This window comes from Schistocerca cancellata, chromosome 7 (genome assembly GCF_023864275.1).
Source record: "Schistocerca cancellata isolate TAMUIC-IGC-003103 chromosome 7, iqSchCanc2.1, whole genome shotgun sequence".
Classification (NCBI taxonomy): Eukaryota; Metazoa; Arthropoda; class Insecta; order Orthoptera; family Acrididae; genus Schistocerca; species Schistocerca cancellata.
The window spans coordinates 411,399,118-411,413,709 of record NC_064632.1 but is presented as its reverse complement, the minus strand read 5'-3'; the positions used below and the strand labels follow the sequence as shown (position 1 = coordinate 411,413,709).

The 14,592-nt window shown below is 43.9% G+C and overlaps 1 protein-coding gene across 1 annotated transcript in view; it reads left to right on the top strand.

Moving 5' to 3' along the window:
- The window catches only part of LOC126092802 (tetraspanin-17), a gene marked incomplete at its 5' end in the record, with an annotated part of 110,270 nt that overhangs the window by 51,523 nt on the left and 44,155 nt on the right, over positions 1–14,592 (top strand). The window contains 2 exons of the mRNA XM_049908531.1: positions 3,857–3,985; positions 11,539–11,589. Coding sequence (XP_049764488.1) covers positions 3,857–3,985; positions 11,539–11,589 — 180 coding nt within the window. The remainder of the gene's footprint in view (positions 1–3,856; positions 3,986–11,538; positions 11,590–14,592) is intronic.

Below are 14,592 nucleotides of genomic sequence, written 5' to 3'. Positions count from 1 at the left end.
TTACTTCCGCCAGTAAAGCTTTGAGGACAGGTGGTGAATCGTGCTTGGGTAGCACGCGAAAGGCAAAGGTCCCGAGTTCGAGTCTCGGCCGACAGACAGTATTAATCTTCCAGAAAGTTTCGTATCAGCGCACACTCCACTGGAGACCGGAAAGCTCATGTTGACGGTAGGCTGAAGTCACTACCAAGTGTACTTGTATGAGTGGGGTAATTGAAACCAGACTCAAGTTTTCTTTGAACTCTGTTCAGCAACTGTATCGTCTAGATCTGGGGGAGTGAGGGAGGGAAGGGGATTGTTAAAAGGGGTCAATAATTAATTTATTCTGGTTTTCAGCGTACCCTAACCTTTACCCATACTATAGTTGGAGTCACTAACGATGGAGGTCGAGTTTAGGCTTATTCTGCGCACCTATGTCACGCATGCTCGGACAGCCAATGAGCGTTCAGTATGTTCTGATCGCCCTGCTGTGAATGCCGTAGCTAATGCGAGCGTTAAACGTGATCGTAGCGAGTTGTTTAGTGAATTTAAGTTCCATTTGTTGCGAGTTGTCATCGCTGATTGTGGTGATAAGTGATAAATTCTGCATAAGTAAGCGAGAGACATAATTTATGGGATATACGCTTTCTTCAAGCAGAAGGCAAATGCTTGCCCGACCGCAACTGTCGCTGGGAATCGTCACCAATGCAATCCCGTCCGTGCTTCGACATGCGCGAACTGTCATCGTTCGTGGATCGCACTATAACTCACAGGAACTATCTACTTGAATTTCGCTACAAGCTAAAGTACATCTAATGCCTTGCAGGTGCCCTAGAGGAGAAAGTCTTTTTTTACCGGTAGAAGGAAAATACCTATGTACTCCAGGAATTCGGGTATTTAGTGTTCTTACAATAACATACACTCCTGGAAATGGAAAAATGAACACATTGACACCGGTGTGTCAGACCCACCATACTTGCTCCGGACACTGCGAGAGGGCTGTACAAGCAATGATCACACGCACGGCACAGCGGACACACCAGGAACCGCGGTGTTGGCCGTCGAATGGCGCTAGCTGCGCAGCATTTGTGCACCGCCGCCGTCAGTGTCAGCCAGTTTGTCGTGGCATACGGAGCTACATCGCAGTCTTTAACACTGGTAGCATGTCGCGACAGCGTGGACGTGAACCGTATGTGCAGTTGACGGACTTTGAGCGAGGGCGTATAGTGGGCATGCGGGAGGCCGGGTGGACGTACCGCCGAATTGCTCAACACGTGGGGCGTGAGGTCTCCACAGTACATCGATGTTGTCGCCAGTGGTCGGCGGAAGGTGCACGTGCCCGTCGACCTGGGACCGGACCGCAGCGACGCACGGATGCACGCCAAGACCGTAGGATCCTACGCAGTGCCGTAGGGGACCGCACCGCCACTTCCCAGCAAATTAGGGACACTGTTGCTCCTGGGGTATCGGCGAGGACCATTCGCAACCGTCTCCATGAAGCTGGGCTACGGTCCCGCACACCGTTAGGCCGTCTTCCGCTCACGCCCCAACATCGTGCAGCCCGCCTCCAGTGGTGTCGCGACAGGCGTGAATGGAGGGACGAATGGAGACGTGTCGTCTTCAGCGATGAGAGTCGCTTCTGTCTTGGTGCCAATGATGGTCGTATGCGTGTTTGGCGCCGTGCAGGTGAGCGCCACAATCAGGACTGCATACGACCGAGGCACACAGGGCCAACGCCCGGCATCATGGTGTGGGGAGCGATCTCCTACACTGGCCGTACACCACTGGTGATCGTCGAGGGGACACTGAATAGTGCACGGTACATCCAAACCGTCATCGAACCCATCGTTGTACCATTCCTAGACCGGCAAGGGAACTTGCTGTTCCAACAGGACAATGCACGTCCGCATGTATCCCGTGCCACCCAACGTGCTCTAGAAGGTGTAAGTCAACTACCCTGGCCAGCAAGATCTCCGGATCTGTCCCCCATTGAGCATGTTTGGGACTGGATGAAGCGTCGTCTCACGCGGTCTGCACGTCCAGCACGAACGCTGGTCCAACTGAGGCGCCAGGTGGAAATGGCATGGCAAGCCGTTCCACAGGACTACATCCAGCATCTCTACGATCGTCTCCATGGGAGAATAGCAGCCTGCATTGCTGCGAAAGGTGGATATACACTGTACTAGTGCCGACATTGTGCATGCTCTGTTGCCTGTGTCTATGTGCCTGTGGTTCTGTCAGTGTGATCATGTGATGTATCTGACCCCAGGAATGTGTCAATAAAGTTTTCCCTTCCTGGGACAATGAATTCACGGTGTTCTTATTTCAATTTCCAGGAGTGTACAAGGGCGTGTTGGAAGGTAATGCCTCCGATATTTTTATGTGAAAAGTCTTAAAGTTTTTTAAATAAAACAACCGTTTTTAACATTCTACATATTTATTGTTCACTTCGACGTATTTATTTCTCAATATAACAACACTGGTGCTGCAAACATTTCTCCCAACGAGAGACCAGCTTGGTGATATCGCCCCTGTAGAATATTTGACTTCGCTAGCGCAGCGAAAAACTCACCTCTCTGTGTACCGCTTTATCACCGTCAAAGTGAAGGCCTCGAAGGAGTTCTTTAAGTTCTGGGAACAGATGAAAATTGGACGGGGAAATGTTGGGACTATATGAAAGATGAGCGATGGTAGTGAATCTAAGACGAAGGACTGCTGTAGATGTCACAGCAGTCGTGTGTGATGTGACTCTGTCATACAGCAGGAGGCGGAGCTCCACGCGTGGAGGAACTTTGCGAATTCGAAGCTTGTTTCTCACGCACCGACGTAACTGTAAGCTCGTCTTTGAACAGGTTGGTTGCCGGACCCCGGCTGTTCAATATAAAATGTCAGATCGCAACACCTTCAGCTATTTAAATTTTCAGTTTTATTTTGGCTTTCAGCGTTACACTAGGCCATCTTAAGGCCACCAGACCGACTTCTAGGAGGAATCCCACCTGTTGTACAATCGAAATAGGGGCCAGCATACAGTCGCGGTATCCATAGACTTCTTTTAAGACAGCGATCGCTTCGATCATCATTGCAACTGGAAATTTAGATGACTGGGGCTTGTGATTTTACATTTTAGTTACGTTCCAGAACGGTATGTTACACGCTAAAATTCGAAGATCTGTGGTAACAGTGGGCTAAAAGTATGTAGACATGAAGATTAAAGGTATAGAATGTTAACGACATTTGTTTTGTTTAAAAAGATTTAGAAGTTTTCATATAGACATTCAGAGGCAATACTTTTCAACGTGCCCTCGTATGTGGGCAGAGATGGCGAGAGAAAGGGAATCTGGCCACACTATACTACTGACATGCAAAAATCCAGATTAACAGGCCGACCACGTTAGATGTGGACAAAGAGCAAAGAAAAAGAAGACGTTCTATACAAAGGTTCCCATGGCCAGAAAATACAACGCCATTAAAAGAGCAGAAAACGTTAATAGTGAGAAACCACAATGATTTCAAGTTTTTACAAAAAAATTAAAACTTTTTTAATGCTTTTCGTTTTATTACTTCCCAAAATTATCATCTTTAAAACTTATACAGTTTTGTATGCTGTAAAACCAATGTTGGAAAAGTTTCTTCTGCTCAGATGTTGGCACCTCAAAAGCATGGACTGGGAAGGATTCAACAGTATTTTGGAAATCGCCGCTCACTCATTTATTTATTTTTTTGCCGTACGGAAGCAAAAGGTTGATAATTGATGCACATGCAATGATACATTAATTCAAGGGGATACTGAGTGTCTTCCGTTGCCGGGCTGCTCCTCTGATGCGTTCCAGCGGTTGTCCAGTTCCCATGCCGCCCTGAATGTGCGCCCCGTGTGTTGCAGCTGCAGTGCTGCGGCATCGAGGGCCCCAAGGACTGGGACCGCAACAACTACTTCAACTGCTCCTCCCGCGAGGTCGGCAGCAGGGAGGCGTGCGGCGTGCCTTTCTCCTGCTGCAAGCGGAAACCCAACGTAAGTACCCACCCACCCAGTGGGCGCTCTGCTCACTCACCTTTTGGCGGGCTACAGATATTTATGTTCGTTGTTCACATAGCTGAATAGTCTGGGGAACCTAACAGGAATAAACGTCTCTCCTAAGCATTCGTAAACTTAAATGAAACTCTCACACTTTTGATGGTAATCTCGAATTATTTATTGGAATTTTATCTGTCTAAAATAGTGCCACGGCAGGATTAGCAGCAGCATAGGGCGAAGAGTGGAAATAACTGTGGTTTTTGGAGGCCTATATGTTTCTTCTGAGAATCCACAATTTCTTAACAAGAGAATCACCAGAAAGTTCCAAACAAATGACAAAATCTTCCATAAGGGACAGTGAAATGAAGACCGAATACCGGCCACAACGGGAACATGGAACGTTTCCATTCAAAAGTAATCACCATACACACGAAGACATTTATCACACTGCGAGACGAGCCGATCAATTCCTTTCTCGTGGGACGCCGTTGACCGCTGATGGGTACACAACAGCACCCACCGCCAAAAATCTGAAAATCACAAGGTGAACGATCGGGGCTGTGCAGAGGATGTTCATTGTTTCTGAACCAAGCCGCTGAAGCGTCCGATTGACAGTTTGGGAAGGGGGGGGGGGCGTTATCGTGCAGCAAAATGATTTCGATCGACAGCGTTCCTGGGCGTTTTGACTGCAAAGTGTCTTTGTAGCACGCCGCACTGATTACGGTTCCACGTTCGAGAAACTCGACAGGCAGAGGGCCCCTACAGCCGAAGAAGAAGGTTACCAGCATTCGCCTGTAGTTGCGTATAAACTATATTATGTATGTAGATAGCCCAGCTATAGGTTTTGTTGAGCGAGTTTGCAAGTATGAAACTATGTGATCCAAATAGCAGTTTCTTTTGATCGAATTGACTTAAAAACTGAAATCTTTTTACACCTCCAAGTGACATGACTAATTTCAAATCGATATCGATATCACCATCCATATATATATTCTCATTGGAAGATAAACCTAATCTTATTTACCAGTTTTGAAAATTACTTCAAGTAAAACAGTTCTTCTTACTGTCATGACATTGTCTTCAGTTTCCTCTGCTATTCTGCACAACGACTCACCTTGCCTTTCCTAAACAGTGAGAAATGTCATTTCTTAGAGTACCACACGGTGCTTAAATATACATTCTCCAGGACGCTCCCTAATATTTTTTCAGTTCTTTAAGAAAATTCTTTCGCTGTGAATTGAGGTTATCTCGATCTCGGCACGAACTGCTGTTTATTACGCAATTCTTCCCTTACACGGTACGATATATTGCTTAATATACAGAGCCAGCATAAATATTTTTAAAGCTCTGAATTTTCCTTCAGTACAAGTATATTGCGCAAACACTCAACACCGCTCTCAGACTGTCAACAATATTGCTCAATAGTCAGTACTACGCAATAAATATTCTGCATTTGACGGTTCCTTAAGATCGTGGTAAATTAGTGCTCTACTGTAAATTTTACATTTTTGTGGAAACAACTGGGCAATTTTAGCAGTTCTTCACTCTCCTCTTTAGTCCCATCATATAGCAACAATTTACCATCACCTCACCTCCAGTAATACATAATTTTACTTTTGAGCATATTGTTTTCTTTAAAAAATGGTTTTCCAAAAGGTTGGGAAGATTTGTACGATTATATGAGCTTATCACCAACTTCTGAAATTAAGAAAATTATACGTTCTCTCAAAAAGTAAAGCTCAGCCGGTTTTGATAGTGTTTCCAATACAGTACTAAAGTTTTGTTCCCATGAAGACTGAAATTTCCCTCTTTAACGTGATAAGAGGTTAATAACTATCGACCTGTTTCACTGCTGACATTCTCCAAAATTTTTTGAGGAGACTATGCATTCTAGAACAGTATATCACCTTAGTAACAATAATATCGTAAGAAAATCACAGTTTTGGTCTCAGAAGAGTTGATTTACTGAGAATGCCATTTACACGTTCACTCACCATATTTTAAAAGCATTAAACAATAAAATAGCGCCGGTTGGTATTTTCTACGACCTCTCTAAAGCATTTGGCTGCGTCAATCACAGTATTCTCCCAGGTAAATTGACGTTTTATGGTACTCATGGTATAGCCAACCAATGGCTAATGTCGTAGCTAGCAAAAGAATGCAGAAAGCTGTACATAGAAATTCGAGCAATATAGTCCAGGGACATAATTCTGACTGGGAAGAGCCGGCCGGGGCGGCCGAGCGGTTCTAGGCGCTTCAGTCTGGAGCTGCGCGATCGCCTGTAGAGCGAGCCCGAAGGCAAACGGCGAAGCCAACAGCCGAAACATCTCACATCTCCCCAGCAACTGAAATCCAAAGCTGTTCACCCATATCGGGGGTCATGATGACCTTCTCCGACTGCAATGGCCCTTTGCTCGACGAGTTCAGCAAGCGTGGAACCACAGTTAGTGCGCAGTGCTATCGAGATACTCGGCAGGAATAGCAGAGCGCCATAAATTCAAAATGCCCAGGAACGGTATCGGGCAGAATCATCCTGTTGCATGACAATGCCCGCCCCCCACACTGCCAATTGGACGAAAGCTACACTTCAGGGATTTGGGTGGGAAACACTGCAGCATCCTTCGTACAGCTTCGATCTTCCACCGTGTGACTTTCTCGTCTTTGTCGACCTGGGGAAAAAAAAGAAATGCGTGGACGTCGGTTTCTGTCGAACGACAAAGTACAACCGTGGGTGCAATTATGGATCCGTCAGCAGCTGAACATGTTCTACGAAACAGTAATTCACCATGTCGCCTACCACTGGGTTAAATGTCTTAACGTGTATGGTGATTACTTTTGAATGAAACCATCCCATGCTTCTGTTATGGCAGTGTTCGATTTTCATTGGACTGCCCCTTATATGAAACATGTGCCCCACATATCGTAGAATCTTTGTAGATATTTTGTAATTAATATACAATGAATATAGCAAATCCTGAGACACAGCAAAGCCTATGTCAAACGTGCAAGACATGAACGACATGTGTGGCTGTATAAGATATATATAGATTATATAGATATTTTGTATAGCCAGTTACTTGTTCAACTAAGGATATATTCGCTAAAGACTTAATTCTCATACAAGATAGAATTCAGGGTCGCCATTAAAATATACTCGTCGGTACATCGTTTTAATTTGCTTAACAACTGTCTGATTAGTTCCTTTTTTTAAAAAGTAATAGATTAAATGAGCCAGTTGTCCAAATGCTATCTGGAACCGCGCAAATGAGCCAGTTGTCCAATTGCTATCTGGAACCGCGCGACTGCTACGGTCGCAGGTTCGAATCCTACCTCCAGTATGGATGTGTGTGATGTCCTTAGGTCAGTTAGGTTTTAAGTAGTTCTACGTTCTAGGAGACTGATGACCTCAAAAGTTAAGTCCCATAGTGCCCAGAGCCATTTGGTGAAATTGCTCGATAAGTCTTAGGATCAACTGAGAGTATCTCCAGCACTACATAATTTTCTTACTCGACAATGAATAATTTGGATTTAACAAGCAGAGGACAAGCCTCTCTCATCGAATGATACTGCAAATTGAGAATAGGCTATGAACGCCCAACGGTGCCGACCTGGGGCCGTGTCATCCTCATCCCGAAGACGTCACTGGATGCGGATAAGGAGGGGCATGTGGCCAACACACCGCTCTCCCGTTCGTATGTCAGTTTACGAGATCGGAGCCGCTACTTCTCAATCAAGTAGCTGCTACTTCTCAATCAAGTAGCTGCTACTTCTCAATCAAGTAGCTCCTCAGTTTGCCTCACAAGAGATGAGTGCATCCCGCTTGCCACCAGCACTTGGCTTGCTAAATAAATGCGGAATAACTAGCACAGATTTTATGACTAACGAAGCTCTATGCGTAAATTCACGTAACAGTCAATAAAATCCACAATGGATAGAACAAGAGTAAGAGCACAATATTAATACAATAATAAACAGCAGAGTTAAGTTACTCTATGCCGCAGATCATAGAATCCACAAAAATCGAGTTGTAGTTTGACGCGCTCGGAGCCCTTCACGGACAAAATGAAACAATTAAATGGTAGTTGTGAATCAACTCGCAAATTGCGATTATGGTTCCGCATCAGCTGTACAATATTTGAAAACAAATGAAAATTTGTCCCCGACCGGCGCTCGAGATCCGGTTTCCCCGCTTGTCGCTATCGGTCGCTTAACCAATTCGGTTATCCGGGTTAGAATCCCGGTCCGACATAAATTTTCTTTTGTTCTCAAATATTCTACAGCTGATGCCGAACATTCCTTCATTCCAAGAGATCCTCCACCTCTGCTGTTCTATGCGGTCGCTCGTTGGCATCCATAAAAATCAAGTCAGGGCCGAATGCACCCCTTAAACGATGCATGTAAGGTAGCAGTAGTGTCCCAATAACGCTGACCGGTGAGTGTGCCGTATTGAAAGGAGCGACCATTACAAATCGCGTGACTTCAGTGTAATTATTATCTTTGAATAAAATTGTCGTTCTACTAGTCTCATTTATTTCTTTCCGTTACCTTCTGTACTATGCTGTAGCAGTTCTTTCTGTGTATGGACCATATTTCGTCGAGATATTTTACGTGGCAGGTACACTACATGAGAAAATTACTTCCGTCCTTGAATTTTGCACATCAGTGTACTTGGATGGGCAGGCCGTTTAGGTCTAGAGTTGATAACGTTTAGGGTTGTGCGGAACCAAGACGGAACCCTATTCAATAAAAAATTCCCAAATATGTTAACAATACAACTATAAGTATTTGACTGAGTGGTGCCAACGGCCTTGCCGTAGTGGAAAGACCGGTTCCCGTCATATGACCGAAGTTAGTCGCAGCCGAGCGTGGCTGGCACTTTGGTCACCGTCCGGGTCTGCAGAGTGCTGTGGACAAGCGGAGTGCACTCAGCCCTTGTGAGGCCAATTCCGGAGCTGTTTGACTGAGAAATAGTGGTACCGGTCACGAAAACTGACAACGACCGGGAGAGCGGTATGCTGGCCACATGCCCCTCCATATCCGCATCCGGTGACGCCTATCGACTGAGGATGACACCGTGATCTGTTGATACTGTCAGGCCTTCAGAGGCATATTCGGACGGAGTTAAGATTGACTGATACTAATGGAGTTGTAGGTGCCTCCAATCAGTATAAACTTGCAGTTCACTGACATAATTCCATTATTTATTTTTATTTCCCATGTAGAACACCTCTCGTTGATTTTCCCAAATTGCGTTGTTAAATCAGTTGTGATGCAGTTGAGCTTCTGCTTGCTATTAGCAAGAACAGTATTATCATGAGCGGAACCAGGTGATTACCGCCCCTCCCCCCCTCAAATATCAGCCTTCATCGAAGAAATAAGGATTTTTAACATGTTGCAGCCCTGCCAGCAACTGTGACAAATTAATACTTCAAAGATCCGCCTCACTTACGAAAAGTTACTGGTTTTTACCCAGGTCTCAGCTGGAGTTCCAACGCTAAGTTCCTGGAGTTCCTCAGCTAAGTAATGTAGCTTGGCATGGTAGCACGGTTCTTTAGCTTTTCATGTTTGACCGTGCCTTATTCTGGCATGTATTAGTTTATTTATGCTTCTGAAGAAGGCTAGATTACTCTAGCTGAAACCTCGGTAAAGACCAGTAACTTTTCGCAACTGAGGCGGATCTTTCCAGTATTATTGAAGAAATAAGGCGCAGATTGTAAGCTGGTGAAGGGGACTGTCAGATTGGGCGTACAGGGCAGGGCGTCACGTCGTGCCACACATAAAGGCTTCGTCTTCGCTTTCTCGCAGTGGCACCCCTATACCATGGGCATCCATTCTTGAACGACCAACCTTCTGTTTCATTCTACATCTACATCTACATCTATACTCCGCAAGCCACCTGACGGTGTGTGGCGGAGGGTAACTTGAGTACCTCTATCGGTTCTCCCTTCTATTCCAGTCTCGTATTGTTCGTGGAAAGAAGGATTGTCGGTATGCCTCTGTGTGGGCTCTAATCTCTCTGATTTTATCCTCATGGTCTCTTCGCGAGATATACGTAGGAGGGAGCAATATACTGCTTGACTCTTCGGTGAAGGTATGTTCTCGAAACTTCAACAAAAGCCCGCACCGAGCTACTGAGCGTCTCTCCTGCAGAGTCTTCCACTGGAGTTTATCTATCATCTCCGTAACGCTTTCGCGATTACTAAGTGATCCTGTAACGAAGTGCGCTGCTCTCCGTTGGATCTTCTCTCTCTCTTCTATCAACCGTATCTGGTACGGATCCCACACTGCTGAGCAGTATTCAAGCAGTGGGCGAACAAGCGTACTGTAACCTACTTCCTTTGTTTTCGGATTGCATTTCCTTAGGATTCTTCCAATGAATCTCAGTCTGGCATCTGCCTTACCGACGATCAACATTATATGATCATTCCATTTTAAATCACTCCTAATGCGTACTCCCAGATAATTTATGGTATTTACTGCTTCCAGTTGCTGACATGCTATTTTGTAGCTAAATGATAAGGGATCTTTCTTTCTGTGTATTCGCAGCACATTACAGTTGTCTACATTGAGATTCAGTTGCCATTCCCTGCACCATGCCTCAATTCGCTGCAGATCCTCCTGCATTTCAGTACAATTTTCCATTGTTACAACCTCTCGATACACCACAGCATCATCTGCAAAAAGCCTCAGTGAACTTCCGATGTCATCCACCAGGTCATTTATGTATATTGTGAATAGCAACGGTCCTATGACACTCCCCTGCGGCACACCTGAAATCACTCTTACTTCGGAAGACTTCTCTCCATTGAGAATGACATGCTGCATCCTGTTATCTAGGAACTCCGCAATCCAATCACACAATTGGTCTGATAGTCGATATGCTCTTACTTTGTTCATTAAACGACTGTGGGGAACTGTATCGAACGCCTTGCGGAAGTCAAGAAACACGGCATCTACCTGTGAACCCGTGTCTATGGCCCTCTGAGTCTCGTGGACGAATAGCGCGAGGTGGGTTTCACACGACCGTCTTTTTCGAAACCCATGCTGATTCCTACAGAGTAGATTTCTAGTCTCCAGAAAAGTCATTATACTCGAACACAATACGTGTTCCAAAATTCTACAACTGATGGACGTTAGAGATATAGGTCTATTGTTCTGCACATCTGTTCGACGTCCCTTCTTGAAAACGGGGATGACCTGTGCCCTTTTCCAATCCTTTGGAACGCTACGCTCTTCTAGAGACCTACGGTACACCGCTGCAAGAAGGGGGGCAAGTTCCTTCGCGTACTCTGTGTAAAATTGAACTGGTGGCTTGTCGATACAACATGAGATTTAAATTCCTTTTAGAAAACTTGTGGATGGAATAAGAATGGATGCGTTTCAAAACTCATTTTTAAAATGTTTTCATTTTTTATGCTGACAGGTTTATTGAATTTTATTCGGTTTCACGTAGTGGAACGACGCACCTTTCCAATTACTCTAATAAACACTTAAACATGTTATTGACATGTTATTGTATTTTCTATTTTGAGCATTTCTTGTTGTTACAGGAAATTATCAAGAACAAACAATGCGGATATGACGTCAGGAAACCAGGTTATGTGAGTATCTGCATTGCCAAATAGTCTGATTCTATACATATTCTGCACGGATCCAAAATCTAAATAACTGAAGCCTATATTAGTGAAATAATATGCCAACTGTGACTTATACCCGTATCATAGATGGTACATGGGCAGAAAAATTTTCTTATTTAGTTTTCAACCATTTTGTACTTCACCAGTAAAAGCAATCGTAAACAGATGATGAAGTTTATTTCGGCTTTATGCTTGAGTAATTTAAAACTGACCATTGTTTCATCTTTGAATGGAGAGGCGAACTTGCAAACGCGGCTCGTTGCCAGTAGGATGGAGGGATCAGTGCTGCGCGCTTTGTATCAGCCAGGGGCAGTGAAATGCTTCCTTTCTTTGGGCCTGTGGTGGGTGGAGCGTAACGAAACTCAATACTCTTATCAGACTGGGATAACTGGGAACGAAACAATGTAAAGACAAATTAATTAAGGAAGAGAAGACAAAGGATACATGATCCCCTGTCGGAGAGGTACACTGCTGGAAGTATCCTATGTAATTTTACCATATTATTTACGCTTGTGGTGAATACTTAACGACAGTCGTTCGATAAGTGCATTAAAGTTCTGTGAAAGATCAGGATTCTTACTGAAATGGTCTGGCATTCGTAATCAACTTCAAAAAGCCTTCGAAACTCTCAAATGGATGTGAACAGCAGTTATTCATTGGCTGCTATTTCAACGGCTTAACGAGATCTGTGATATACGAAATAGGGTAAAAAGGAAGAAGAAGCTTTTTTTTCTGTCGAGAAACGAAGTGGATGGATTTGATTTGAGACTGGAGCCGTAAGCGACATCTATTTGAACGTGTATTGATGAGTTGCGTCGGAGGCAACGAGGTTGAAACGATAAGCGGTCTGTCACTGGACGTCACGATATGTAAAGGAAAATTTCAAAATGAAAGTGTACCAGATGAATAACTGTATAGGCATGTTCTTGCGTGAAAATACTTGTCACTTAACACAAGATACAATGGTTGATTACTTACATAAGACTCAACTGATAAAAATAATATTTATATCATTCTTTTGCTCGAACTAGAAGGTACCGTGAATGTTCAAAGAATTTGCACAGCACAAATAGAATGGTGATATAAATGATGATTTGCTGTCTACATCTCTCCTCACCAAGAGCCGACCTAATTTGAGGTTGAAGGCTGCGTGATGCAGGGAAAGAATAGTTCTGCACGGAGCGGGTGACGCGAAAACTTATGTAAGGTGGATTTTATCGTACTGGGTCGCGATGCAGTAGTTCTGGCACACGATATAGTCGTTCTGGCTTGTGATTCGCGAACTCGGAGTTACAGAATGTCGTGTGAAAGCACTATTTATTAAACGGAACATAAACTCTTTAAGTACCTCACATAACAGTAATCTTAAAACGTTTGTAGTATTCATTTATTCGAATCCCAGCCACAAAACGTATAATCAAAGAATCTACACAGCACATAAAACGTAACTGAGGCTTACTACTTACTTTCGACCAATAATGGATGCGGGAGAACATTTGAAGGTACAATCTGTCGATAAAAACACGCAGCAGCTAGGAAATATCACATAGATTCCTGGCTGTTAATGAATTTTGATTCTAGGACACTCCAGAGTCGACGCATAAATCAAAACTATGGACAAATAGTCGTGAGAGTAAAACAGAATGATAAGAGTCTAACGCTCCACGAATAACGCGATCGTCAGAGATGCAGCTCTATCTCGCATTGGACAAGGATGGAACAGGACTTCGGACGTGTTGTTTTGAAAACAACACGGTATTCATCTTAAGTGTTTTGCGGATATCGCAAGTAACATAAATCTGGATTGAGAAATCAAGATTTTAACGCTGCCTCTTACGAATGCGAGTGTTTGTCAGACTGCATTTTCGAAACATGGGTAGACGATGGCTACTGCTGCTTCTGATTTGGAGGACATCATCCTGATAGATTTCTTGGACAGAGCAATAGCTAACCTTAATGTGCTACGTTATTGGTTCAGTGCAGAACCTTAGATAGGCCGTAATACCCTTCATTACTAAATCGTCTGTGCGAGACGTCGACTGAAATAGGACTGATCTTTCACGAGTATAACGCTCCAACCAACGCACCAGCACTTGCTATGACCAAAGGACATCATTTATTGTTCTAACTAACCCTTTCCCATCTTACTCGATAAAATATTTTCGCATGTCCTATAACATGAAAATTTGAGTTGATGGAAGATATAGGTAGCAGACTAAGAAGGCACCACGTTCACAACGTCGTATTACGCAGAATTTTACAAAATGTATGGGATGAAAAAAATGGGAGCTTTGTTGAGCTGTGTGCATATTCGATGGAGAGGCTGTAGAAAAATAGTGTACTGTTTTCACTAGCGAAAATCATAGATCGCTTTTATACAGAACGTAGCAAACAAGCCTCATAATTTGAACGCCAGTGATGTTGACGTACTTTCAAAATAGGACACGCGCATGCATTTCAGTTCTTGTTTTGAATTTTAGTGGAGCAGTTGCGTTCATAACTGTTGACAGATAGGTCTGCTTTGGAGCTTTCCAAAGGGCATTGGGTTTCATCTCAAAGATATTACAATTGGCTACCAAGATAAGATTACGTAGAAAAACAATATCCTCTCAATGTCTCGATACTCGCAGTCCTTACGGACCGAAGGTATGGGCTCTGCCTTCAGGAATGTATAAAAATATTATTCACAGTTATTTAACGGGAGGTATCGTCTTTCGAAAGGCTCAGTGCTGTTAAATATCTATCTCGAAAGGAGAATTCCATAAACTGCCAACAAAAGAACTTCTGGATTTTGGTGAATGCGTCCGTCGTAAAAAATTATCTGGAAGGAATTCTCAGAAAGCAAACAACTTCGCACAGGTGAAATTTGCGGACGATTCTTCAGTGTGGACGTTTCAAACACAGATTAACAAATGTTTGAGCCTTTTGATGGAAATCGTTTCCCAGTATTCGTTTGGTAGCATAAGT